Consider the following 25,148-nt stretch of genomic DNA (forward strand, 5'->3'; position numbering starts at 1 on the left):
ATTATATTTTGGGTCTCTCTCTTATCTTCAGCTACTTGTTTACCTAACTTCTGTATCATACTTAATCCATGTTATGGACTGCATTTTGTATTATCTGCCAGTAAGAAAATCCACCTATCACATATTGTAGGTTTTTCCATATCCGCTTTTATTGTTCTAGCTCAAGATATGGGAAATAATTAGTAAATTAGTACGCAGATTATCCATCTCTTTTCTGCCTATTTAATTCCATCTATTTCTGCTCTTGACTAATTCTGCATCCATACTGTATCTCTAGAGATGATAATCTTCTGGCAATTAACCTTGTGAGCAAAGAATTTTGCATCTTGATTCTGACTTTCCACCAGGGCTGAAAACAAGCTCTCAGCTATAACATTTTGTTTGCTATAATATGTTATCTGGCTCAGTCTAAGTTCATTAATAATCTTCATAGTGGTACACAAGTGTGAAAAGAAATTCTAGAGCAAGAATCATCATCCTTCCTTTGAAGAAAGATGGAAAGAAATGAAACTACACTTATGGCGTTATCTTTTCCACAATATGGAAAAGAATATCCTAACTCTACAGCAGTTTTTCTTTTCTCCTCTTACTCTTTGTTCTAGTTACATGCATGTAAAATACATATTAACTATTTACTGCTGTATAGTAACACTTTAATCTCTCTGAATCGATTCGGAGAGATTAAAGTGTTCTCTGATTCTATTTGGATTTGGAGATTCTGCCACCAAATTGGTCCGAGTCTGTCGAATCGAATCAGGAACTTTGCACAGCCCTACTATTTACTCCATGGCAGAAGAGTGCGGGTACTCTCCGGCTGTCATGGGCAGATGTTCCAGGGCCTTGAGGGACCCAATTCTGCACACTCCTGGGAATTCTCATGCAGAATCAGGCCCTCCAGCCCCAAGAGCATGTGTCTGGCTTTTTTTGCTAGAGAGATGAATCCTGGGAATTTTAGAGCATCTCTCTTTAAGTGGAGTAAGTCAGGGTTCCCTCCTTACAGAAGCCCTTCCTGGTGCCCTGTGCCAGGACCCATGCATGTTCTTACACTGACCCATGCTTCATGCAGAGGCATGGGTCTACGCAGGTTCCAGCAGGAGGTGCGCTATGGTGCAGCACCCAGGGAATTCCTGGTGTGGGGAATCCCTGGGTAACGGGAATATGTAGTCTCTGTCTCACTGGAACAAGGGCCTAAGGTGAGACAACAGGCAATGTGTGTTTCGCCCAATAAAGCAGATTTTAACTGTGGTAGGATGTATCCTGCCACAGCTGATCTGCTTTGTTTGGTGATGTCTGTTTCTATCCTTAGAGCAGCTGCCCAGAATTTCACCCTCTAGGTTTGTCTGCAAGGATGCACTCAGGAGAGGTGACGCAAACCAAAGGTGTGAAGTCAGTGTGCATAACTTAAAAAACATCCACACATGGATTCTCTTATTTAGCAGCAAAACAGCCTTCAACTGCTATACGTTAATCTTCACTGCACCAAAGTAAAGCCAGTTCACTCCTGAACAAAAGAATCCCCACAGGGGTTCATAGATCGATTCATAGATTCATAGATGTTAGGGTCAGAAGGGACCTCAATAGATCATCGAGTCTGACCCCCTGCATAGGCAGGAAAGAGTGCTGGGTCTAAATGACCCCAGCCAGATGCCCATCTAACCTCCTCTTGAAGACCCCCAGGGTAGGGGAGAGCACCACCTCCCTTGGGAGCCCGTTCCAGACCTTGGCCACTCGAACTGTGAAGAAGTTCTTCCTAATGTCCAATCTAAATCTGCTCTCTGCTAGCTTGTGGCCATTGTTTCTTGTAACCCCCGGGGGGCACCTTGGTGAATAAATACTCACCAATTCCCTTTTGTGCCCCCGTGATGAACTTATAGGCAGCCACAAGGTCGCCTCTCAACCTTCTCTTGCGGAGGCTGAAAAGGTCCAGTTTCTCTAGTCTCTCCTCATAGGGCTTGGTCTGCAGGCCCTTAACCATACGAGTGGCCCTTCTCTGGACCCTCTCCAGGTTATCCGCATCCCCCTTGAATTGCGGGGCCCAGAATTGCACGCAGTACTCCAACTGCGGTCTGACCAGTGCCCGATAGAGGGGAAGTATCACCTCCTTGGACCTATTCGTCATGCATCTGTTGATGCACGATAAAGTGCCATTGGCTTTTCTGATGGCTTCGTCACACTGCTGACTCATGTTCATCTTAGAGTCCACTAGGACTCCAAGATCCCTTTCCACTTCTGTGCCACCAAGCAGGTCATTCCCTAGGCTGTAGGTGTGCTGGACATTTTTCCTCCCTAGGTGCAGCACTTTGCATTTCTCCTTGTTGAACTGCATTCTGTTGTTTTCTGCCCACTTGTCTAACCTGTCCAGGTCTGCTTGCAGCTGTTCCCTGCCCTCCGGCGTGTCCACTTCTCCCCATAGCTTTGTGTCATCTGCAAACTTGGACAGAGTACATTTCACTCCCTCGTCCAAGTCGCTGATGAAGACATTAAAGAGTATCGGTCCAAGGACCGAGCCCTGCGGGACCCCACTGCCCACTCCCTTCCAGGTCGAAGCCGACCCAGCCACCACGACTCTCTAGGTGCGACCCTCCAGCCAATTTGCCACCCACCGGACTGTGTAGTCATCCAAGTCACAGCCTCTTAACTTGTTCACCAGTATGGGGTGGGATACCATATCGAAGGCCTTCCTGAAGTCTAAGTATACGACATCCACCCCTCCTCCTGTGTCCAGGCATTTCGTAACCTGGTCATAAAAAGAGACTAGATTGGTCAGGCACAATCTGCCTGCCACGAAGCCATGCTGGTTTCCCCTCAGCATAATTTGTCCTGCTGGGCTCTTGCATATGCGAGCCTTGATAATTTTTTCAAAGACTTTGCCAAGGATCAAAGACTTTGCCAAGGGTTTAATACACTTTAAAGTATGTATCTCATCTTTACACCTTAACTTGCTGAGTATATTTCTGTGTGTATTCTATGAACAAAAAGAGAGGCCATTCATTCAAGTGACTCTGCTCTGTCTCTTAGTTTGTTCTGCTTACGTTTGGATCACATAAGATAGTTTGCAGATATGGTGCAGTATGAAAAAGGTCATGCTAGTTTCTGTTTACATTGAAAAAAATGTCGTAAGCCATATTTAAATACATGGATCAAACAAAGAAACATAACAAATAATGGAAAAGAAAAGGGAACCTTAGGACTTAAACATACCGGCCTGCCTGCTGGGCCAATTATACCTTCTTGACCAGTGGGCCCCATGGATCCCTGTAAGCAAACAAACAGACATTTACCACCTTATCATATTTCAAAATGAAGACATGGCCATGAAACATGGTGTCTTGATAGGGTAAGGTAAGATTGTTCAGTCTTTAAATGAATTATATCAGTTTCAATGTCACACTATGTCATGGTGACTAATTATAGGGTTTTAGCTTCTCAACAACATACACAGCAGTAACAAAAAGTATATCTACATCACATCCTATTAATGAAGAGCTCTGTTCTCAAGCATACCTTTCTTTGCTGCTTCCACTTTCATGTGCTAACCATGGACATGAGACCATGAGACCACTATGCCCCCTCAATTGATTTCAAACACACCAGAGAGCTGAAGAGCAGCAGTGGACTGGATCCTCAGGATGGCAAATGCATCACTTCTGGGTTTGGTATGTGAATGGCCAGGGCACAGTGGAAAACAAGGCTTACTTGGAGCACTGCGGATGTAGTATAGACATACCCTGGATAGCATGCATGTCTGCCAGTGTTGGTTTTCTGGCTATTAGGTAATTAATAAGATAAATATTTCAATAATTAGTACTTATTTGCATCTGGAGAACCTAGAGAGCTCTGTTTGGGAAATCTGGAGTACTAAAAGCAATGGGTTTTGAAGACTCTTGTTTACCCAACCACCACATATTCTTTGTTTTGAACTACCACCAGCTACATTATTACCCACAAGTAGTCATTCCAGATCACCAATAAATGCTGCTCAGAGAAATATTTTACTCTGCTATTTATGTCTCTTTTTGTGCAAACAGCTCAGAACCATTGTTGTCCTGTACAGAGACAGCCAGAAAGAGAAAGCTATAAAAAATAATTGCTTGGGCTGATTCTCTCTAAAGCCAGCCAGCCAGCCAGCCAGACTGCTAGAAGTCTTCATGCATATGACCATATGTATGACAACACTATTGGCAGGGAAGAGTATAGCTTTTTACAGTGAGATTTGTAGATTTGTGAACTGGCCATCTTTCAGTTCCTACAGTGTGAGCTCTCTCCCCAGAATGCAGCTTTTGGTAAATCCTAACAGCACCTCCCTTTAACATGGCAGAGGAGCATGAAAAACATATGAAAAGTTTTCACAGGTCATATAAAATTAGCTAATTTAGTTTAGCTCATTTAGTTTAGCTTTCAAATACAGTGCATTCTCCTTCAGAAAGAAGAACAAACTACATTTGAGACCTGGTCAAAGTCTATCCTGAAGGGAAGCTATCTTAACTGGGACAAAAGGGAGCTTACTTTGTTAGATGGGGCCCCAGAACAGAGAAGAGAGCATATCTGTGTCTACTCAAGAGAATCACTTTATTGGAAACCTAAGCACAAGTTTAATTAGCATTTAGATCAGGCAATGGAAATGCAAAAACATACTCATGTTGGGGAGGATGGGTGTAGGCTGAACCCCAGGAACTGAGCTCAGTTAGTTGCTCAGTTCCCCCAACAATTCAGGTCCACTATTTCCCTCTGTCATCATCCCAAGGTTTATAATCATAGCTATACAATCATTAATGAAATGCTTTTATCTACACCTTGACTTGGTATATGTTAATGAAAGGGGTATATCATGAAGACCACCTCCGACAGCTACGTGAAGAATTTATGATGAACATTTAACAACTCTAAGTAGGAGGGCCTTTCAGAGGTTTTCAGTTAGGTTTTGGCTCTCGACAATGAGTACTATTCCTTATGGTAACAGTTTCAGTTACTTTGTCTTTCTATAGTCAAACATTTGATTAAGTACTTCCCTGTTTAAATCAGCAAAAACATGGAATCTGGCCTTGCAAGCCTGTCTCTATGCAAGGTTACCCAGAGTTTGCTCCAATCATTATATAATGGAAGATGTATATGAGACAGAGGCATTTATGCCAAGGCCTCTAATGTATTCCAACCATGCAGTTGACCCAATAAAAGATATCACCTGTAGAAATCCTTGCCTTTCACATATTTCTGGGACCATCATGGCTACAAAAAGCACTCAAAGACTACCAGAAGAAGCCCAATTGACTGAGTGCAGTTAATCCATTAGAACTATGTTTTCTTTATTATAGCTTTGCTCTTTGAGGGTGATTTTACTCTGCTGATCAAGAGCACAGTTTTGCTGGTATAGCTATACTTCTACCTGGTATATATTATCAGTATTCCTATTCAGGTGAAGTGCTCTTAGTGAAGACTCACGCTCAGCGTGGGTTATTAAACTACATTTCCAGTTTGTTTAGGATTAAAAAGGGATTTATCTGTCTCATTCAATCAGATGAAAGACCTCTCAATGAAGAGACTACTGACTGAGGGCGAGACATTGTGGAAAACTATTTCATGGACTGAAATACAACACTTACAATTTGGCCAATAGGACCTTTAGGACCCAGAATCCCAATTAAACCAACGTCTCCTGAAGGACCCTAAAAATAAAATGAAATGTTATAAAAATAAAATGTTATTAAAAATGATGAAATTAAGTATGAATATGTGATAGGTTGCTACCTTTTAATCTATCTCAACCAAATCTACTGTAAGTAATTATTTTTTGAAAGAACAGTCTGGAAAGGGGAAGCCAGACATTTGCAGAGAGTAATCAAAGTGAAAATATTAAACAAGCTGGTTCAGAATTCTACTTTGAACTCTCTTGGAACTGCCACACAACATTCGAATTCAAGCTTTCAACATTCCAGTTGGTCTCGGGACATTTTTAAACAAATTATTGCTACAGCTGTCCTTGGCTTAGTGATCTTGTTTTGCATATTCCTTAAAATCAAAAAGAAAAGTTGAATACATACTTTTGGACCTGGGAATCCTTGAAGCCCCATCAAACCTTGTTCTCCATGTTCCCCCTGTAAATTAGAAGACATGCTGGTTATTATTCCATGTTGCCAACCAAACTATTAGAAAACTTCCTTTGCACCATGTAGAGTAGATACTTACAGCCTGTCCTTTCAGCCCAGAATCTCCAGGTGGGCCTTGGTCACCTGGCACCCCTGGAAGGCCTCTTTTACCTTGTTTCCCTGGATGACCTTGGAGCCCTTTCTCACCCTGTAGAAAGGGAGATAACACACCTTTTATTATCACTGCAGTAGAATATAGTATTTTCAATAGTTTCCCTATTGAAAGTACATAAATATTTATATATCAACAGCAACAGCTGCAATACACTTTTCATTACTTCTTTCAAACAAACACTGTATTTCACCACTGCATTTTCTTTAGGAATATTTCCAGGTAATTATTCCTGGGTGCATCTACATATGCCATGATAAACTCCAGAGTTTATCATAGCATCTTAATGGCACGTGTAGATGCTCAAACTGCTGCAGTTCAGGCTGCACATGCAGATGCTGTGCCTGGGACCACCGCAGTTTGAGCTGGGGTGGAGCAGCCCTGGGCTGGCAGCAGGCTCAGGGGGTAAGCCCGGGCTCCTAGCGGCAGCGTTGGGTACTGGAGGGGTTGGCTAGGGCATGAGAGTGCCCCAGTGTGTGGAGCCCTGTGCCTGGGTTGACCAGGTGCAATGCACACCCAGGTCAGCATTTACATGTGTGCTTAGGCACTACCTTACTGTGGCAAAAACTAATTTGCTGTTATCTAATAGCATTGCACATGTAAACTATGATGCTTTATATCACAGCAGGTTAGTTTACTGTGCAGTTAATTTCATGTGTAGATGCACTCCTTTTGACTTAAATGCAAATCTTATATGATGGCAAAAGCACACCTTTGAGAATATGTTGTACACCCTTCCCCTCCCTTCTTTGTCTTTTTCTTGTCTTTTTAGAGTGCAGACTTTCTGGGTAGGGTCTATTTAATCCCATATATATGTTCAGTGCTTAGATAAAAAAGACCTAAGTTTTACTAAGGGATCTGGATAGAGGTGTTAACAAGCAGCTTTTTGTACCTTGGGCAGCAGCAGTGCTGGTGGCCACTATTTTTGTGCCCCCTCAAAGTTGGTACCCAGTTGCCCACTGAATAATCTAGAGATGCATGCTACCTTTCAAGACTGGACGCTGTGTTTGAAAGTATTGCCATGAGACATTAATGGATAGCTTAAAGGTCTAAATCATCAAGACTGTACTTGAGTATAACCCACAAGTCTGTTATGTGTAGTCCGCCTGCTACCTTAGCAGGTTATCTTAGGTTATCTAAGGTTATCTTAGATAACCTTAGCAGGCAGACCTGTAGATCTCTGTAGATCTACCTGTAGATCTCTGTAGTCAGAGATCAATCTGAAGGATGTGGCCCTAAAACTTGTATTAATAATAGCTTAAAGTAGATGCATTTTGGATTGGGAAGCAGCATGCCTGTGCATGGGAACCAGTGCCTCCAAACCAATTTTCACTGTTTTTGTAAAATGTAAGCAATAAGGAGAGTCTCAGAACAAGCAACATCTTACATTTTGTAATACCGGCCTTATTAGAATGCACATTGGTGTCCTATGCCTGTGTGGCCTGAAGATTAAGAAACATCGATAATATTGTATTTGACAAGCATATTAAGCTACCATTCATGGTACCTTCAGTCCTGGTGCTCCAGTAGCACCTGGCAAGCCTGGAAATCCCTTTGGTCCCCGGGTTCCAGGGTACCCAGCCAGTCCTGGAACTCCTGGGCTTCCAGCGTTACCCTTTGTAAGTAAACAATAAGCAAGTACAATCAGATAAGCTAATGGCACCGTTCTTGTTGTATGCAATTTTTGCTTTATTAAAACATATGCAATATTTTTAATGGGTACAGCCACTGCTACTTACAACTGTGTGTAAATTTGTATCAGTGAATTTGCAAATGCTCAGCTAAACAATATCTAGATTTATAACAGACTGAGATAATTTTAGAAATAAATTTGTTCTTGCAACTAAAGTATTTTGTGATAAGATTGAATCTCCTGATAGTTACTCTGAGAATCACCTACCAAAGCCCCAGTAAGGCTCAACATGAAACACAAGGAAGTCAATGGCACTTCCTAATAGTAGAAGGAATCCATGTGTGAGGTCAGCAGCAGGATGGGGACCTCAGTTTGGATGTTGGTGTAGTATAAATTAAGTAAAGAATCATTATCCATATCGTTGTTTATATAAATGTATTTGGAAACTGTTTTACCAACATATCAGTGGCTGCTTTTACTCTCCAAGGATGATAGGGCTCAAACACAATAGTTTACTTAATATTTTGACCCATCTATCTGAAAATATTCCCACATCCCAGACTTAGGGGAGTCTGATCAAAACTTATTTTTTTTCTGACTACAGTCTAAAATATGCAGGATAAGGGGCCTAATCAGTGCTAAACATAGTGAATGACTACTTGGGCTTACTTGGGGATGACAAATGTACAATCTTTGCAAAGATAATGTTGTTTTCTTTTTAATTAGGTCTAAGAACTCAGAAGAACATAAGTTTATAATGAGTTCATCTTGATGAAAACAAGATGTCAGCTTCACTCCTTGCAGCTGTGCTGAAAGGACTGTTGAACCCTGGAAGACTCATTTGTCAAGGAGAAAGAGCGCCACAAAATAAAACAACATGACAGTACTTTTTTCATGGTGTCTTTCAGAAACATTCAAAATTCAACATGCCTATTTATAAATACCAGACATGCTCACAGTAATAGCATTATTGTGTATGTTCTCAAGGGATGTATAAAGAATAAGTTTACCACATGAAGGAAGACTGGGACCTTTGTTACAAAAATATCTCATTACCTCAGACTGGAAACAAGGGGAACCATTTTAAATATAAAAAACAAGTCCCTGTGTATATGGAGCTAAGCCAAAAGAACATGTACATAAATGTGAATGGAAATACGTCCTCATCCACGGCTAGCATATACTGTGATATCACAGGGGATATGGACACACATGGCTTTGAAAGTGGAGCTTCTGCTTGGGAGTGTGCAGCAGCTGTTGCACTCTAATTGGTATGTGTGCATGAGCCTCTCAAGTGAATTAATCCCCTCTCGCTGTAACCCTGGATGAAGCAGAGGTAAAGATGAAGCGGTTTCACTATGTTTGTACGCCTACAGGTTCATGACCACGTAAGCGTTACAGCATAACAGCTGCTGCTCAGGAGCAGCAGTTCCCCCTTCCTTCACCCCCAGTAAAAGTTTGTCCATGCCATTAGTACCAAATGCATAATACGTAGCTCATCTCTTAGGTAGCTCCATTCATTGTTTATATTAACAAAGAAGGTGTCCCAGTGACCTTTCATATTAAAGATGGTTCCATAGCTTTTACATATGTCCTTCTGGTTTGCAGCCTGCTGCACTGATATGCTTATGTAGTAAAAGTGCTGGTCTCTCTATGTGATGCAGCTAGCTCTTCTTAAGATTATTTCTTAAGTGTGTATGACTGATGTCAGTTTTATTATTGTTCATATGTAGCATTTATAAATACTGGATGAATGTTGAATTTTGACTGAAAAGGCTAAACCAAAAAAGGAAAGCTTTCTAAGATGGTACACTCTCTATGTTCAACTCCAAAGAACTACAGTAACAACTACTTGAAAGAAATCTTGAAACTCCACACTGTTCCTGCTGTAAAGACACAAAGCAAGATGTCGTATATAGCACTCACTTGAAGGCCAGGTTTCCCCTGTAGGCCAGGCTTCCCAGGATTTCCAGGAATGCCCTCTATTCCAGGGTATCCAGTTGCACCTTTCTGCCCAGGTGAGCCTGGTTTTCCCTTGAAACAAATTCAAATACAATATGAAACTAAAGAACCTATTCATATCCGTTGTCCTAGAAACAAGACTTCAATAACAGTATGCCCTAATATACCACCTCAACCAACCTTTTAAAAAATGGGTTCTCAAGTTGGATGCCTGCACTGAGATATGGAGCACTCTCAGCTTCCACTGATTTCAACTGGAATTGTGGCTTTACAGAACATTGGGCTCAAAATGTCTCAAACATCAAGGATCCACAAGTCAGAGGCCATGTCTTAAAAAGTTCTGGAGCTACTGTACAATTGGGAAATTATTTAATTCAAGCAGGAATATGATCAAAACCACTTGAGACCTTCTTGTAAGAATGCACTTTTCTAGCTAATCTGAGGCTAAGCTTTCCCGGAAAGCTACCCAAGCATCTTGACTTGATGTTTACAAGATGACCTACTTTTAAACTGTAAGAGGTTGGGTAATGATGCTTAGAATTCATATAGTTCTATATTCATATAGAATTCATATATTCATATTCACTTTCCAAGTGAATGCATACACCAGAAATACAAAATATTCTTTCCAACTACAATCCCTCTGCTTCATCTAAAAATACGTATTCAGCAATTATCCTATAAAAATATAAACTATCTTCCATGTAATGTTTTTATCATATTTAGTTATAGAAGAAACTTGTCACTTTAAGTGAACCCAAATGTTCTTTGAAGTGCTCCCACCATCCTGTCTTCTTTGCTTTTCCTTCCTTCTGCCTGTCTTTCCTCATATTCTCTCCAGTCTGCAATATATATCTGTTCAGTCTTCCAGAGGATATAACTGAACTCTTATGACTGGCACAGAACGTTGTGTGTCCTTTGAAGGGTATGTCCTCCACCCTGCCTAGAGTGCACCAGTTGTTGCCTGATTCTACAAGGAAGGCAAACTTCTGTGGTAATGAGAAATGTGGAGCTAGTAAAAGTTATTTAGAGCATGTATTAGTGTGTTTTTATGTATTAATGGACCCAGAAATAATTTATACGTTGTGGGCGCATCTACACAAGATGCTTTACTGAGCAGTTGTGTAGTTTATTGTGCAGTAAGCGTACGTGCCTCCACGTGCACGTTTACCGCACAGTAAATGATGTTACTTGCAAGTAAATTTGCTACTCATGAATGCAAGTAGCATATTTACTTGCAAGTAGCTACTGTGCAGTAATACACATGTAGGCACCAACTGTGAGCAAATTTGCTCCCAGTCAGCCCCACCACATAGCAGCCAGCCTGAGGCTAGGTCCAGGGCTGGGGCACTCTCCTGCCCCAGGGCTGGGTCAGCTCTATGCCTGCCCCACCCTCAGGCTCTTAAAAGCATGCAGGCACTCAGAGTCCTGGGGCACAAGAAGGCAGCCCAAGGCCACACCAGGCCCCTGTGTGCCCCTAGGCAGGACGCAGTGCCGCACAGCTTCTGGGCCTACACCATCCAGGCCTGCACGGTGCTGTCAGGCCCGTCAGCATCCAGGCCCAGCTGTAGGCAGCTCCTGGCCACTGTCCAGCTCCATCTGCCTGCAGCCCACCCCTAGCATCCTGTCTGGAGCCTACAGGTGCTATGGGGCATTGCTTCGCTGTGCAGGTGCCAGTCCATCACCATACCCCTGCATTGGGTGCTGCAGGCAGCTGCCCAGGCCTGGCAGCACAGGGACAGCCATGTGGAGGCCCAGAGAGCTGGTGCGGGAGCCCCAATGGCCTCATCATCACGGACGCCACACCCTGCCACCCGAGGCCCCAACTGGTCATAGGAGACTGGTGACCTCGTGGCACTATGGAGCAAGGTGGAGGTGCAGCAGCAGTTCGTGCAGGGTGGGGGCTCCAATGCCCACGTCTATGAGGGGCTGTCAGGCCAGATGTGGGAGCATAGGCAAAACTGGTCGGCGCAGCAGTGCTGAATAAAGGTCAAGCCGAGCACAGTGGGTTTCCATCTCCAACCACAATTGTCAGTTGGGGAGTGCCCACAAGACCATGCCCTTTATGAGGCAGTTGATAAAGATTCTTGCACTTCGGGATGCAGCCATGATGTGTACAGCAGCACGGGCGGTCTACCTGAGCCCCTGCCCCAGCCTGGCACCTGTGGTGACATGTCGCTGGAGGAGGCCCCTCCACTTTTGCCCCTATTCCACTTTTGCTCCACTGTTGCCCCTCCACTTGCTGGGCTCACTGTGGTGTGTGTACCCATGGAGGAATGGCCAGGGGCTGGAGTGCTGGCCACCTGTCCTCGGGCTCTGCTCCTAGATGCCCCCACCCGATGGCCATCCACTCTGGGAGGGCACACACACAATCACAGAACTTCACTTGTAAATAGTTTGCACGGGGAAGAGGGTATTTTATTGTTGGTGGGTGGAGTGGGTGGTGGAGGGGCTCTGGTGCTGGCGAGGAAAAGGGGAGAAGGGGTCTGTTGGATGTGAGGGGAATAAAACCTGTTCTTCTGAGATGTGTCTGCAGCGAGTGTGGTGCTGGGGGAAGGCGGTGGGGCAGGGGTCTGTGGGTGGCTGTCCAGGTGCACTACAGCGTGCTATGAGAGAGTGCAGGCGGAGGTGGTTGGCCACTGCCTCTTGCACTTTATGCTCTGGCCCCTGCTGGTGGGTGTGCAGCTCTCCCAGCGCCTCAGTAGGGGGTGTGGTGCCACTGTCGCTGCTACTGCAGCTGGTGCTCCCACTGCCAGGTGTCCTTCGCCCACCATGCCTCCTCTCCCAGGCCTCATGAATCAGCTTCCCCCGGGCCTCACAGATGTTATGCAGCCCACAGACTATGACAATGACCTGGGCGTTGTTGTCCTCAGCAAACTTGATATGGGCGGTGAGGGTGTGCCAGCATCCCTTGAGTGGCTAAAGGTGCACTCCACCAGGGCACGGGTCTGGCCCAGGCACCAGTTAAAATGGGCCTTGTGGGAGTCCAGGTGGCTGATGTAGGGCCACATGAGCAGGGCAGGAGCGGGTAGGTGGGGTCTCCGGTGAGGAAGGGCAGGACCACCGTGGCACCCAGCTGCTGGTCTGTCATCCCCGGTGCAAAGTGCCTGCTCTGCACCAGGCCTGGCAGGGCGGAGTTGCAAAACATGTGGGTGTCGTGGGCATTTCCTGCCCAGCTGGAACTCATGTTTGTGAAGGTGCCGCAGTGGTCAATGATGGCCTGGAGCACGACAGTGTGAAAGCCCCTCCAGCTGTAGTAGGGGCAATCACCATGGGGTGGGCAGGTGATGGGGATGTGGGTCCGATCCAGGGCATCTGGATTAGATGGGCAGGTGGTCACTGCATGTGGGGGAGCCAGTAGGGCCCAGATGGCCACGGGCCAGCCAGAAGTTGGCGTGGCTGGCCAGCAGGGCCGGCGAGGTGGCCATCAGGAGCCCAGGGCACTGGGCATCACTGCTGGGGCAGGGCTGGAGCAGCCGTGGCACAGGGGTGCAGAGGTGGCAATGAGAGAGCTGCCGTGTGCTGCCCCTGCACTGTACGTGCTGCTCCTGGCCGGGGAAGTGGCTGGCCAGGAAGCAGAGTGTGGGGCTGGCTTTTCAAGATGGCTGCTGCTGCTGGCAGCTGCAGCTGAAGTCTTGAGCTCCCCCTGGTGGGGGTAAGGGCTCATTGCGGGGCCGCAGGAAATGGAAGCAGTTTGCTGCTAGGAGCAGCAAATCTGCTCCCATGTCCCTGCCTGTGTAGACACCTGCCTGGGAGCATTTACTTGCGAGTAATTTACTCACAAGTAAACTGATCTCGAATCAAATGTGTGTGTAGATGCACCCAGTAAATCCTAAGTTATGTTTACAGAACATCTCCTGCTTCTCTCTGTTGCTTGTCCTTTGAGGAAAGGGGATGAATTCGTTTCCCTAAAATGAATAATACATTTTTAAAAGAATGTTTAATATCTCAGGTCAGGTATGTGACACAGTGGGATGCAGTTCAGGAGCACGGGCAGCTGTATCTGTCCATGACAGCTATGGAGACTTCTGAAGGTAGTAGCCATTCAAACAAGAACATATAGGAGCTAGTAAGAGTGGCTAGTGGGAATGCACAGTGCAATTTAACTTGGTAATAACTGGGTGGGATATGTAAACTTCACAGATAACTAATATAATTATAACTTTATAAATGGAAGGAACCTTCAGGCTATAGAGTTAGTAATTGTACTTCATTCCACTATGTTGAGATAATGCCGTTAGGTATCATTTAACATCCCTTTTTATTTTATCACAGATTATTAAACTGATTATCACTTACATAAAAGCCTCATTACACTTCTTGGTCAGTGTAGGGGAACTTAAAGGGGGCATAAATTACTTATATGTTGGCTTTGAGTGCCCTTTATACTGCCAGAGCAAGGAAAAGTAGCACTGGTGTATGTAAGAGACAGTCCTGTGCTACCACAGACATTGAACAGTTTTGATTTTTGTTTACAACATCAAATACATTTCTCCAGTTTACAAACAGAAGGCAGAAGGTGAAATATTGATACTTAACTGGAATTCCAGTTTTCCCAGCTTGACCAGACATTCCTTTTTTTCCAGTAGGACCCTGGAGATTTCAACAATTATGAATGACAAATGTGGCTGCATAAAAGAAACTTCAATTTGTTTTTCTTTAGGGAGAGTTTTCAGCCCAAATCTGAACCACGCCCTAAAAGCATATTAATCACTTCCATTTTCAGGGACCCACATAAGAATTGCATGATATAACTGTATACTACTATGTATTTTTCTTAAATGTTGTGTAAGATTTCAGATCATTTCAGCAAAGCAAGGGCCCAGCAGAATATTCAGAGTAACTCTGGCTAATTTTCCCACTTTACCTAATATCACCATAATGAAATACTTTTTTCTGTAGCACCTTCTTTATCATTTAAAAATTAAAATGAATGGATAAGAAATGTGATCATGCTACATATATGCTGAAACATCTATATTATAAAGATACATGTTATAAAACAAGGTTGTTGCTTTGGGGAATATTCCTTTTATCTGAGCTACAAACACAATACAGACAGTGAAATGAACTGTTCTTCAGCTTACATACATTTTATTAAGTTAAATCTAATACAGTATATATCCATTTAGTAATATGTACATACATACACACACACATATATATATATATATAGATATGAGTTCTTTGCCTCAGTGTTCCTACACAAGGGGCAAGACAAGTCTCACAATGGGATTGGGGATTGTAGAGAGGAAACAGCAGGGTGCCAGACTACCAAGCATTGACCCTGAGATGTTGCAGAGTCACTTGAAAGGACTGGATGTGTTTAAGTCAGCAGGCCCGGATGAGCTTCATCTGAGGGTACTGAAGGTACTGGCTGATGTCATTGCACAGCCACTGGCAAGAATATTTGAGCACTCGTGGAGCACGGGCCAGGTCCCAGAGGACTAGAAAAGGGTCAATGTGGTCCCTATTTTCAAGAAGGGGAGGAAGGAGGATCCAGGCAACTATAGGCCAGTCAGTCTCACCTCCATCCTTGGCAAAATCTTTGAAAAGATTATTAAGGCTCATATATGTGAGAACCCAGCAGGAAAAATTATACTGAGGGGAAACCAGCATGGGTTTGTAGCAGGTAGAACATGACTGACTAATCTAGTCTCTTTTTATGACCAGGTTACAAAACATCTGGATGTAGGAGTAGGGGTAGACATCGTTTACATAGACTTCAGGAAGGCCTTAGTTAGGGTATCCCACCCCATACTGATGAACAAATTTAGAGGCTGTGACTTGGATGACTAGACAGTCTGGTGGGTGGCAAAATGGCTAGAAAGTTGTACCCAGAGAGTGGTGGTGGATGGGTTGGTATCGACCTGGAAGGGTGTCGGCAGTGGGGTGCTGCAGGGCTCGGTCCTTGGACCAATACTTTTCAATGTCTTCATCAGTGACTTGGACCAGGGAATGAAGTGTACTCTGTCCAAGTTTGTGGATGATACAAAACTGTGGGGAGAAGTGGACACACTGGAGGGCAGGGAACAACTACAAGAAGACCTGGACAGGCTGGACAAATGGGCAGAAAACAACAGAATGCAATGCAACAAGGATAAATGCAAAGTGCTGCACCTAGGGAGAAAAAATGTCCAGCACACCTACTGCCTAGGAAATGACCTGCTTGGTAGCACGGAAGTGGAAAGGATTTCAGAGTCCTAGTGGACTCCAAGATAAACATGAGTCATCAGTGTGACGACGTCATCAGCAAAGCTAACTGCACTTTATCATGCATCAGCAGATGCATGACGAATAGGTCCAAGGAGGTGATACTTCCCCTCTATCGGGCGCTGGTCAGACTGCAGTTGGAGTACTGCATGCAGTTTTGGGCACCACACTTCAAGAGAGATGTGGATAACCTGGAGAGGGTCCAGAGAAGGGCCACTCATATGGTTAAGGGCTTGCAGGCCAAGCCCTACAAGGACAGACTAGGGCACCTGGACCTCTTCAGCCTCTGCAAGAGAAGGTTGAGAGGTGACCTTGTGGCTGCCTATAAAATTCATCATGGCGGCGCAGAAGGGCATTGGTGAGGCTCTACTCACAAAGGCACTCTTGGGGGTTACAAGAAATAATGGCCACAAGCTAGCAGAGAGCAGATTTAGACTGGACATTAGGAGGAACTTCTTCACAGTTAGAGTGGCCAAAAACTGGAATGGGCTCCCAAGGGAGGTAGTGCTCTCCCCTACCCTGGGGGTCTTCAAGAGGAAGTTAGATGGGCATCTGGCTGGGGTCATCTGAACCCAGCACTCTTTCCTGCCTATGCAGGGGGTCGGACTCAATGATCTATCGAGGTCCCTTCCAGCCCTAACATCTATGAATCTATATATATCGATATATATGTATATTGATATGTATGTATGTATGTATGTATTACTCAATGGATATAAAGACACTGATTTAGCTATTTGAGTGTTAATGTTAGGAATAACATTTTCAAAAATGCCTAAGTGACACAGAAGACTTAATGCCACTAAGTTTGAAAAGGCATGATGCAATTTTGAAAACTGTGCCTATAGTTCTTTTCATCCAAAGGAAAAGTTCCCATAGTATATAATGAACTTTAAAAGCAATTATAGATCGTGGTATATCCAAGGATCACTTCAAACATCCAAAAATACAACCATCTCTGCATATAAAGTAACAGTGCACAGCATTATAGGGTAGATTGAGTAGAAAAGACCTTTTGAAGTTTTCTGGTTTAAATTTTTTTTAACACACTTCCTGGAAGCAAATGCTAGTGAATTACCATACTGTAGTAGATTTAGCCTAATAAAATTTATGTAAACTGAAGACAAAAGTAAATAAAAAAATACACTATTCAATTAATGCAAGCACCATAAAAATAGCAATATACTGTTCCATTCTTTAATAACTTTTTTTTTAAACTAAAGCTATAGTACAACACTTCCACCAATTAAAAGTGAAATCTGTACGCTGAATACCTTATATTGCTTTCATTATACAGTTCAGAGTTTTAAAATTCAAGTATAAAAGTACCAGGTTATAAAATTAAAATAGCTAAATTTAAAATTGCGACTGCCCAGTAAAGTTTATTATAGCAGCAACAATTCACACCAATGAAGCTGAGATTGTGTCAGTAGTTTTGCTCTTGCATAAAACTTTAGGCCCTAAAATTTTGTTTCAGACTGGTATTAGTTCCATTTTGGCATACAGAGATTTTAATCCAGGATGATTTTTGACTCGCATAATGGAAATCTCCTTCAGAGAGTGGGCCATGGTATAACTACTTTTGTCCTATAGTGTTGTCAAAATCAATATGCCTGAGCTCATAGAAAAGATTTCACATTGGCACTGGTGTAATGATTTTAAACAATGCGTTCACTGTTCACACTGGCTACTTTCACTGTTATGTTGACTGTCCCACTGATTAGTGGGACAAAACACTAATGGCATTTTTACATGTGTTCTGGGGTGAGGGGGTGGTGCTTTAATTTAAAGCCACTCTAATTAAAGAACTGCTGTGTCTTGTGTATCAGCATCCCCACACTTACAAATGTTGGTAGGGGCACTTGAACTAAAGCATGTTCGACCCTTATATCCTATTTAAGTTGCAACAAGAATAGGTCTTACCAATCATCACTGTTGTTATTATTCTTACATTTTAAAAGCCAATAAAAAGTCAGGTTATGTCAGAACATGAAATACCTTTGGCAACTTTCAACATAGAATCAGAACAAAGGATTATTTATGAAGGAAAAGATTTATATCTGATCCTTGAAAGATCTTTTCTATCGTGATTATTTTGTACCAAATTCCGTATTTCCAGGCCTCAGCCCAGTGCACCTAATTTTGAATGCATGTAATGTGATTATTTAGAGATCGGTGCTGTATAAACCTGGGTGTTTGTCCAGGGCTAGTTTGTCAAGTGGATTTCCATTAAAGAATCTAAACAAGCATTATTCAAATATTACCAAAAAGAGGAGGAGATTCTTAAAAGTTTTATACCATTTCATGGCAAAAAACCACTTCTCAGTCAAAAGCACACGTTTGCTATCTTAGATCATTTCAAAATACTGGACATTTTCCATTTCATGATATTTTTTTCTTCATGTATGAAAGGAAACCAATATCTTTAGCCTCAATACTCATTTAACGGTATAAACCCTTAACAATTTGTGCTGTCCTTTGAACCATGTGCAAACAATTTATCACATCTTTCCCCTATTAATCTACTAGGTGGAAAAACAGTGCCAATATTAGAAAATCATATTTCTTTTACAGGGAAAATACAATATGACATTATTAGACACTTATATCAGTGCTAATTCCATACATGTATGTCATGTAGGAGCCAGATTGTAGTTGAACCTTGTGAGCTGAAAGAGAGAGGAAATGTGTGCAAGCAGCTGGCACAAAGTACTCTTCTGGCTTCCCTGACAGCAATAACAGTCAAGCAGCTTCAGAATGCTTTGTTCACAAGGACATTGCACCTCTGCATAGCTGCTATTTTAAACTAGTGCCTCAAAGGCACTCCAGTGTCTTTGGTGAATAGCTATTAACAATTTCCAGTATATTTGGAAATATTCGTATAATAAAATATGGCCAAAGGAGACTTGCAACAAGTAATTGGGCCAAATGCAACCAACCTCCAAAACATGTGGCAGCTTGAACTTGGCTTATTTTGAAATTTAAAATATCTTTCAGAAAAGAGTCCAGCAAAAAAGGGCCTTCTCAAAAGAGATATAAAGAGATAAACTGTACCAAATTTGACTAGGACCATGCCAAAATCATGGAAGTCCTGTCATATCTAACTCTGTATAGATTTAGGTCCACTATGATTTTGGTCATAAAGACTTTAGCAAGACCTAGAGAATGCCAGTAAATGGCTGGGAGTTTCAGATTTCACATTAGAATAGAACTAAAGACAAAAGACAAATAGCACAGTTATCTTTCAGCGCAGTAAATTAGGAATCCTGCTTTGTTTTTAAAGAATGCCTTACGATTCTTCACTTTCTTGCTTTTTAAGATTAGCCACGGTTATGTTACAGCTGCAAGCACAAAAGGATTTCAATAAACTCCTATCTACCTACTTCGGAACCTCTCTCTCCTTTCGGTCCTTGTTCTCCCAGTTCACCTGGTTCACCCTTTGAAAAAAGAAAGATATCAATTTTCAGAAAGATATCAATGTGGCTGCCTATAAGTTCATCGCGGGGGCACAGAAGGGAATTGGTGAGTATTTATTCACCAAGGTGCCCCTGGGGGTTACGAGAAATAATGGCCAGAAGCTAGCAGAGAGCAGATTTAGATTGGACATTAGGAGGAACTTCTTCACAGTTAGAGTGGCCAGGGTCTGGAACGGGCTCCCAAGGGAGGTGGTGCTCTCCCCTACCCTGGGGGTCTTCAAGAGGAAGTTAGATGAGCATCTAGCTGGGGTCATCTAGACCCAGCACTCTTTCCTGCTTATGCAGGGGGTCAGACTCGATGATCTATTGAGGTCCCTTCCAACCCTAACATCTATGAATCTATGAATTAATTCAGGATACAGACAAATTATTTTTCAGTAGCAAACAGATAAATAAAATAAATGCATCTCACTGTTCAAGACACTTACTGGAGGCCCTTGTTGTCCAATAGCTCCTCTTAGTCCAGGAAGACCCACATGACCCTATGTATAGAGAAAATAACATGTTACTAAGAGGTGACTATGGGCCCCTCTACACATGCAGGTAAAAGAAGATGGAATCCAATGCGCAATCCACACAATCGCACCTCCTACCACATCACATGTGCATGGCAGGAGGCGAGATTGTGGGATCAAGCATTAGATCTCATCGTGCCTTATTGCTGGTGCAGGGGGAGCCATTTCTAGCTCCATGCACACCTGGGGCTGGGAGACTATAGCAGCACATCACAGCTACTGGGACCCAGAGTCCACACCTGCCAGGTGCTGCTGAGGTTGAGAGTCCCCTCAGGACTCCTAGCCTTAGCTATGCATAGTGCCCCCCTGCAGCTGGGAGCCTGGTCAGCTGACAAGGCCCCAGCCACAGGGGCAGATCCTGCTATACATGCAAATTAAAGCTGCATAGCAACCAGCTATAAAGTTATTACACATTTTCCAGCAATGATTTACTAGCTGATTGGACTTTTTTATGGTGCAATAGTTAATTTGCATTTGTAGCCTGTCTAAATTAAATGAAATCTGTAACATGTACAGGGGGGCTAACAGCATCAAGCTCTGGTGAGTGAAATGCTTCCTTCTAAAGATCATTCCTGGGATGTGCCACATGGTCTCACTGACTTACCTTATTGAATCACACATTTAGTGGGCTTTTCTTCACTAGAATTCCTACTGAAAGCTCACCACAAGAGGGAGTTACATATTGTTAAGCCTTTATGCACTATTTTGGAGAGTGTATCATCTCTAGTTCACTAATTTATGTATTATTGTGGGTGATCTGTACTATCTGTGTAATTTAGGCAGGGGTCAGGGTCTGTATCTTTTTGAACTGCTGCTGCTTAATGAGACAATAACATTAGTAATTAGAAGGAAGATTCATCACTGGGAGATTATAGTTTATTTGTGTATTTGGAAGATTGCATACAGCAAACATAAGTGTTAGGATGAGATTTACAAACTGCTGGTGCTTGCTAATGATGACAAATTACTAGTTCAAACAATATGAATCTCTAATAAGAACTAATGATAAAAATGAGGCATCAGCCACTTAAATATGGTGCCTTTGGTTTGTGTATGCACTAGTGAGAATGGCAGCTTTCTTTTGGTGCGTTATACTAACCAGATGTATAAAAAGTCACATTCAAATAAAATCAAAGCAAGAGATCCTTACCTTGTAGCCCTCATCACCAGGTTCTCCTCTATCTCCACGTTCACCACTAGGACCCTAGAGACACAACCAAAGAATGTGGTATAACAACTGACTTGAAATACTGCTGCAGTGGTGTGACAAATAACATTTGGGGCTTTCCTTCAAAACAAACAGACCAACCATACAAAAGTGAGGATTCCAAATATGCAGTGTCAAATTAGACAGCTATTTTAAATCCATAGACTAACAATGGACTTTTTCAAATTAAAATTGTATTACAGTAGGACAAAAAAGGTTGCTGAAGATGACCGGCAAAGCTCATGTGCATTTAAATCTGAAATAATTCCACTGAAGTCAATTAATTCTATTGAATTAATCCAGATTCATGCCCATCTAAGTGAGATCAGAACGAAATCTGCAATGCCATTTATTTTATTTAAAATGCAGAAGATTAGAGAAAGGTACAGTTCTCCTCATTAATGTGGAAAGGATAAAAAAAAAAAATGAGGTTCTCTTCTGAAATGACAAGGGGTATCTAAGTACGTTTGGAACTGGATCTAAACAGAATGTTTGGATATATTGCCTAGGAGAGGAAATCCTTAAGTTTAGAGCAAAGCCTTGTGTATGAGACCTCAATGGAGGGGAGGCAACCGGAGAGCCTCTACCTAAGCCAGTCACAGTAGCTGCATCACCCTCATCATCACCTGCTGATTCCACTTCAGGGGAAAGTCTAAACTCCCAGGAACTGGGTTCTTCCTCTGTAGGGTTAAGTGCCCTTAACTTTCATTGCAGCCAGTGGACTAAATCTTGCTTCCATTAAATCAACGGGTGGAAAATCATACCCACTGGAGGCAAGGATGTTCAGTGCCTCCCAGAAGGCACCCAGCCTTAAAAAGAAAGTATTTTCCGTGAAGCTGAAATACTAGCACATAAAGAAAGCAAAGATAGCTTTCCTCAAAAATTCATTAGGGGATCATTAGTTCATGAACCGCCCCTATTCCATGTTGGCTTATACAAACCACCCCTATTCCATGCCCATCACTGTTACCTGAGGCCATACCCTAAATGCTTCCTGGTATATGATCTTTCTGCAGAAACAGATTCTGGGGAGCTCACTTGTAAGGCATACAGGGGGCTATGACTTTCCCTTCAGCTGAGTCTCCCTTTTCCTTGCATTTCCACTTAATTTTGAACCTTATGAAGAACCCGGCTTCTAACTGGAATTCCAAATGGAATGGGGTGCCTCTGCTTACAGAGTTTTTAGTTTATTAGTATTACAGAGCCAGCACAGCCAAGGGTTGGGTTATTTCCTGGCTTATGCATCATCATAAGAATTGTTAACTAAGTTCCATCTGAAGATCCATGCTTTGGTCTCTTTTACATCTCGAAAGATTGCTGCCTTCAAGTTCTGCTCTTTCGCTTGTCAAAGGTGTAAATAATAACAGAGGACAAGCACAATTAGTTTGCATAAAGTTGTGTAACTGATGGTGGAATCAGCCCCTGAACGTGAAACACACCCCTGGCAGACGTTCAGTTAAAGGCATGCTGGGATCTATCTGATCCATGATCCCAACAATCATGTCTCCTGCCATGCAGATCAGATCCCAATCATGCCCTATTACCAGCATAAGGGGACCAACAGGACAGCATTGGAGCCTTTGGCTCCTGCGTGTTTCTGTGGTTGGGAACACTGATCAGCTGACTGGCACTCCCAGCCTTGGGAGCACACTTAAGACTTGAGGCTCTGGTGCACTCCCAAGGCTAGGAGCAGCAACAGGTTCTTAAGTGTGATGATAACCAGCCAAAGTTACTGCACATATTTTGTGTAATGACTTTGTGGCTTATTCCCTGTTTTATCACATCATTAATTACAAGAATGTGTGTATGGGTTACTACTTAAGATGTGATTAACTGGTTAATCATGTCTTGAGTGTAATGTCTTCCAGGGCCTCACTTAACAAGGATTTGAAAGTATTTTAATTATTTGGATATGTTCCTAATTGTTGTAAACGGTTGCTGATAGTGCACACACTATTTTAATAATTCAACAGTTACAGAACACACCCTTTCACAGCTGTTAGTCAAAATCAGTTTGGGGGTAGTAAAGCAAGCAGATACAGTTTGGAATAAACAAAGGAGGTCAAATGATGTTCTAGTCTAAACACCGAGTTTAGCTTAATTTAACACCGTGTGCAGAGCTGCTGAGTGAAGCTTTTAAGAGCAGATTTTACATTCAGGATTATTTTTAATGATGCTAGGTTCTACATTTTTCTGCAAGGAACTGACCCCAGGCTGCTGAGACAATTTTAGACCATTTATTTGGTCTATTTCTCTTGTCTTGAAACACTAATATAATTTTCTTGAAAAAGAAAGACCTACTGGTTCACCTATGGGCCCAGGTAGTCCCAGTACCGTGTTGTCTTCACCTGGGTAACCCTAGAAGGGAAATAATTGTTAAAACTTTAATAATGATTTTTTCTTCATTAAGTATAAATATTTTTAATACAGTCTGATTTTATCTTGAATATGAAGGAAAATAAATATTTTATACATTGCACATATATATGCATGTATGGACAATACAGCAATTGACTGCAATTGGTGGCAATAATTGCTAAGATCAAGACTGGAGTTTTTATGACAACCTACTACTTTTACTCATACCACACTTTCGAAAACATTCACATTTGGGCTGAAAAATTACATGCTTCCTAAAGGCATTAAAGTCAATAGTGCTGCTTGGTACTACAAAAGGTGTTTGCAGAATGGAGAACTACTGATTTAAAACCTGAAGCATTTCATTAGAATAATTCATAGCTTCATCTTCCAGTGATTTGTTCTCCCAGGTTTATACTTGTTCTCATATTTCAACAAAGGGTGTCACATTTCAACACAACACCTTTTGATGGTGATGGAAATAGAAAGGCTGTGAAAGAGTGCTTTGAAAAAAGGCACTGATAATAAGTGAATGGGCAGTAACACTCCCAGAATTTACAGTCATTAGGATTGTAAGGATCATACCTTTTCTCCTTTGGGGCCTGGAGGGCCAGGTGGTCCTGGTAGACCCTTGTGACCCTAAAAAATAAAAAGAAACAACTAATTATAGGATTTCATATATTGCCTATGTATTATTTTTTGCTCCATAGCCACTACTTTGACATATAGATTAGGGACAGACATTCAAGAAGCCTGAACCTAAATTAATTCAATCTTTGCAGGTTAGTCTAACTTGACTAGGCTGAACTGGTTTGTAACTGCACGGACATCCCAGACATGCAGGCACATGCCTGAAGTGGCTCAAGCTAGAAGCTGGGGGGTGCTGGAGCAGCCCTCCCATCCCTTCCACAGCACTGAGCTGAGGGGGTGGGCGGCATGGCCAGACCCCTGCAGGATGCTCTAATTAGCCCAGCAGGGAATTGATAACAGTGTTTATCACCCCCTAACTCACCCCATTAAGAAAACAATTGAGGGATGTTACCAGCTACCTATTGATTCTGTCTGTTGGTTCTGCCTGTTGATTCAGTGGGGACCATAGCCAGCATGTGGTCTGCTAGCTAATACACAGACACCTCCTCAGCAAGGCAGAGAGGAGGGTGAAATTCCTGTTTAACAGGGAATGGTGAGAGGGAGCAGCCTGCAGTCTGTGCTGGAGCAGCAGCCAGTGAGCAGAGGGGAGGGGCCAGGTCTGCTGTGAAGCAGAGAGCCCCACCCAGCCCAAAGAGGATGATGGGATGCTGGGGGAGTTTGGTTTATCTTAAACCAGCAAGGGGTCTGGGACAGACATTGCATAAATTGGTTTGACCCAAATCAGTTAAGTCTGAAACTACATTCAACCAGGTTTATCTCAAACCGGTTTCAGCCATTTTCAAACTGGTTTATGTGTACCGAACATCTGTTCTGTTACAGGTTTAAACCAGTTTCTGATTACTTAAACTGGTTTATGTTTAATGTCTGTCCCTAGCCAT

At 42.8% G+C, this 25,148-nt stretch overlaps 1 protein-coding gene across 7 annotated transcripts in view; it reads right to left on the reverse strand.

Annotated features, from left to right (window-relative positions):
* COL24A1 (collagen type XXIV alpha 1 chain) overlaps positions 1 to 25,148 on the reverse strand; it is a 286,537-nt gene that overhangs the window by 24,248 nt on the left and 237,141 nt on the right. For all 7 annotated transcript variants that reach the window (XM_059728018.1, XM_059728017.1, XM_059728015.1 and 4 more), the window contains 12 exons: positions 24,205 to 24,258; positions 23,563 to 23,619; positions 21,205 to 21,258; positions 19,968 to 20,021; positions 19,447 to 19,500; positions 14,390 to 14,443; positions 9,815 to 9,922; positions 7,763 to 7,870; positions 6,184 to 6,291; positions 6,039 to 6,092; positions 5,601 to 5,663; positions 3,202 to 3,255 (listed from right to left, as the gene is read on the reverse strand). In XM_059728018.1, coding sequence (XP_059584001.1) covers positions 3,202 to 3,255; positions 5,601 to 5,663; positions 6,039 to 6,092; positions 6,184 to 6,291; positions 7,763 to 7,870; positions 9,815 to 9,922; positions 14,390 to 14,443; positions 19,447 to 19,500; positions 19,968 to 20,021; positions 21,205 to 21,258; positions 23,563 to 23,619; positions 24,205 to 24,258 — 822 coding nt within the window. The remainder of the gene's footprint in view (positions 1 to 3,201; positions 3,256 to 5,600; positions 5,664 to 6,038; positions 6,093 to 6,183; positions 6,292 to 7,762; positions 7,871 to 9,814; positions 9,923 to 14,389; positions 14,444 to 19,446; positions 19,501 to 19,967; positions 20,022 to 21,204; positions 21,259 to 23,562; positions 23,620 to 24,204; positions 24,259 to 25,148) is intronic.

This window comes from Alligator mississippiensis, chromosome 5 (assembly GCF_030867095.1).
Source record: "Alligator mississippiensis isolate rAllMis1 chromosome 5, rAllMis1, whole genome shotgun sequence".
Lineage (NCBI taxonomy): Eukaryota > Metazoa > Chordata > Crocodylia > Alligatoridae > Alligator > Alligator mississippiensis.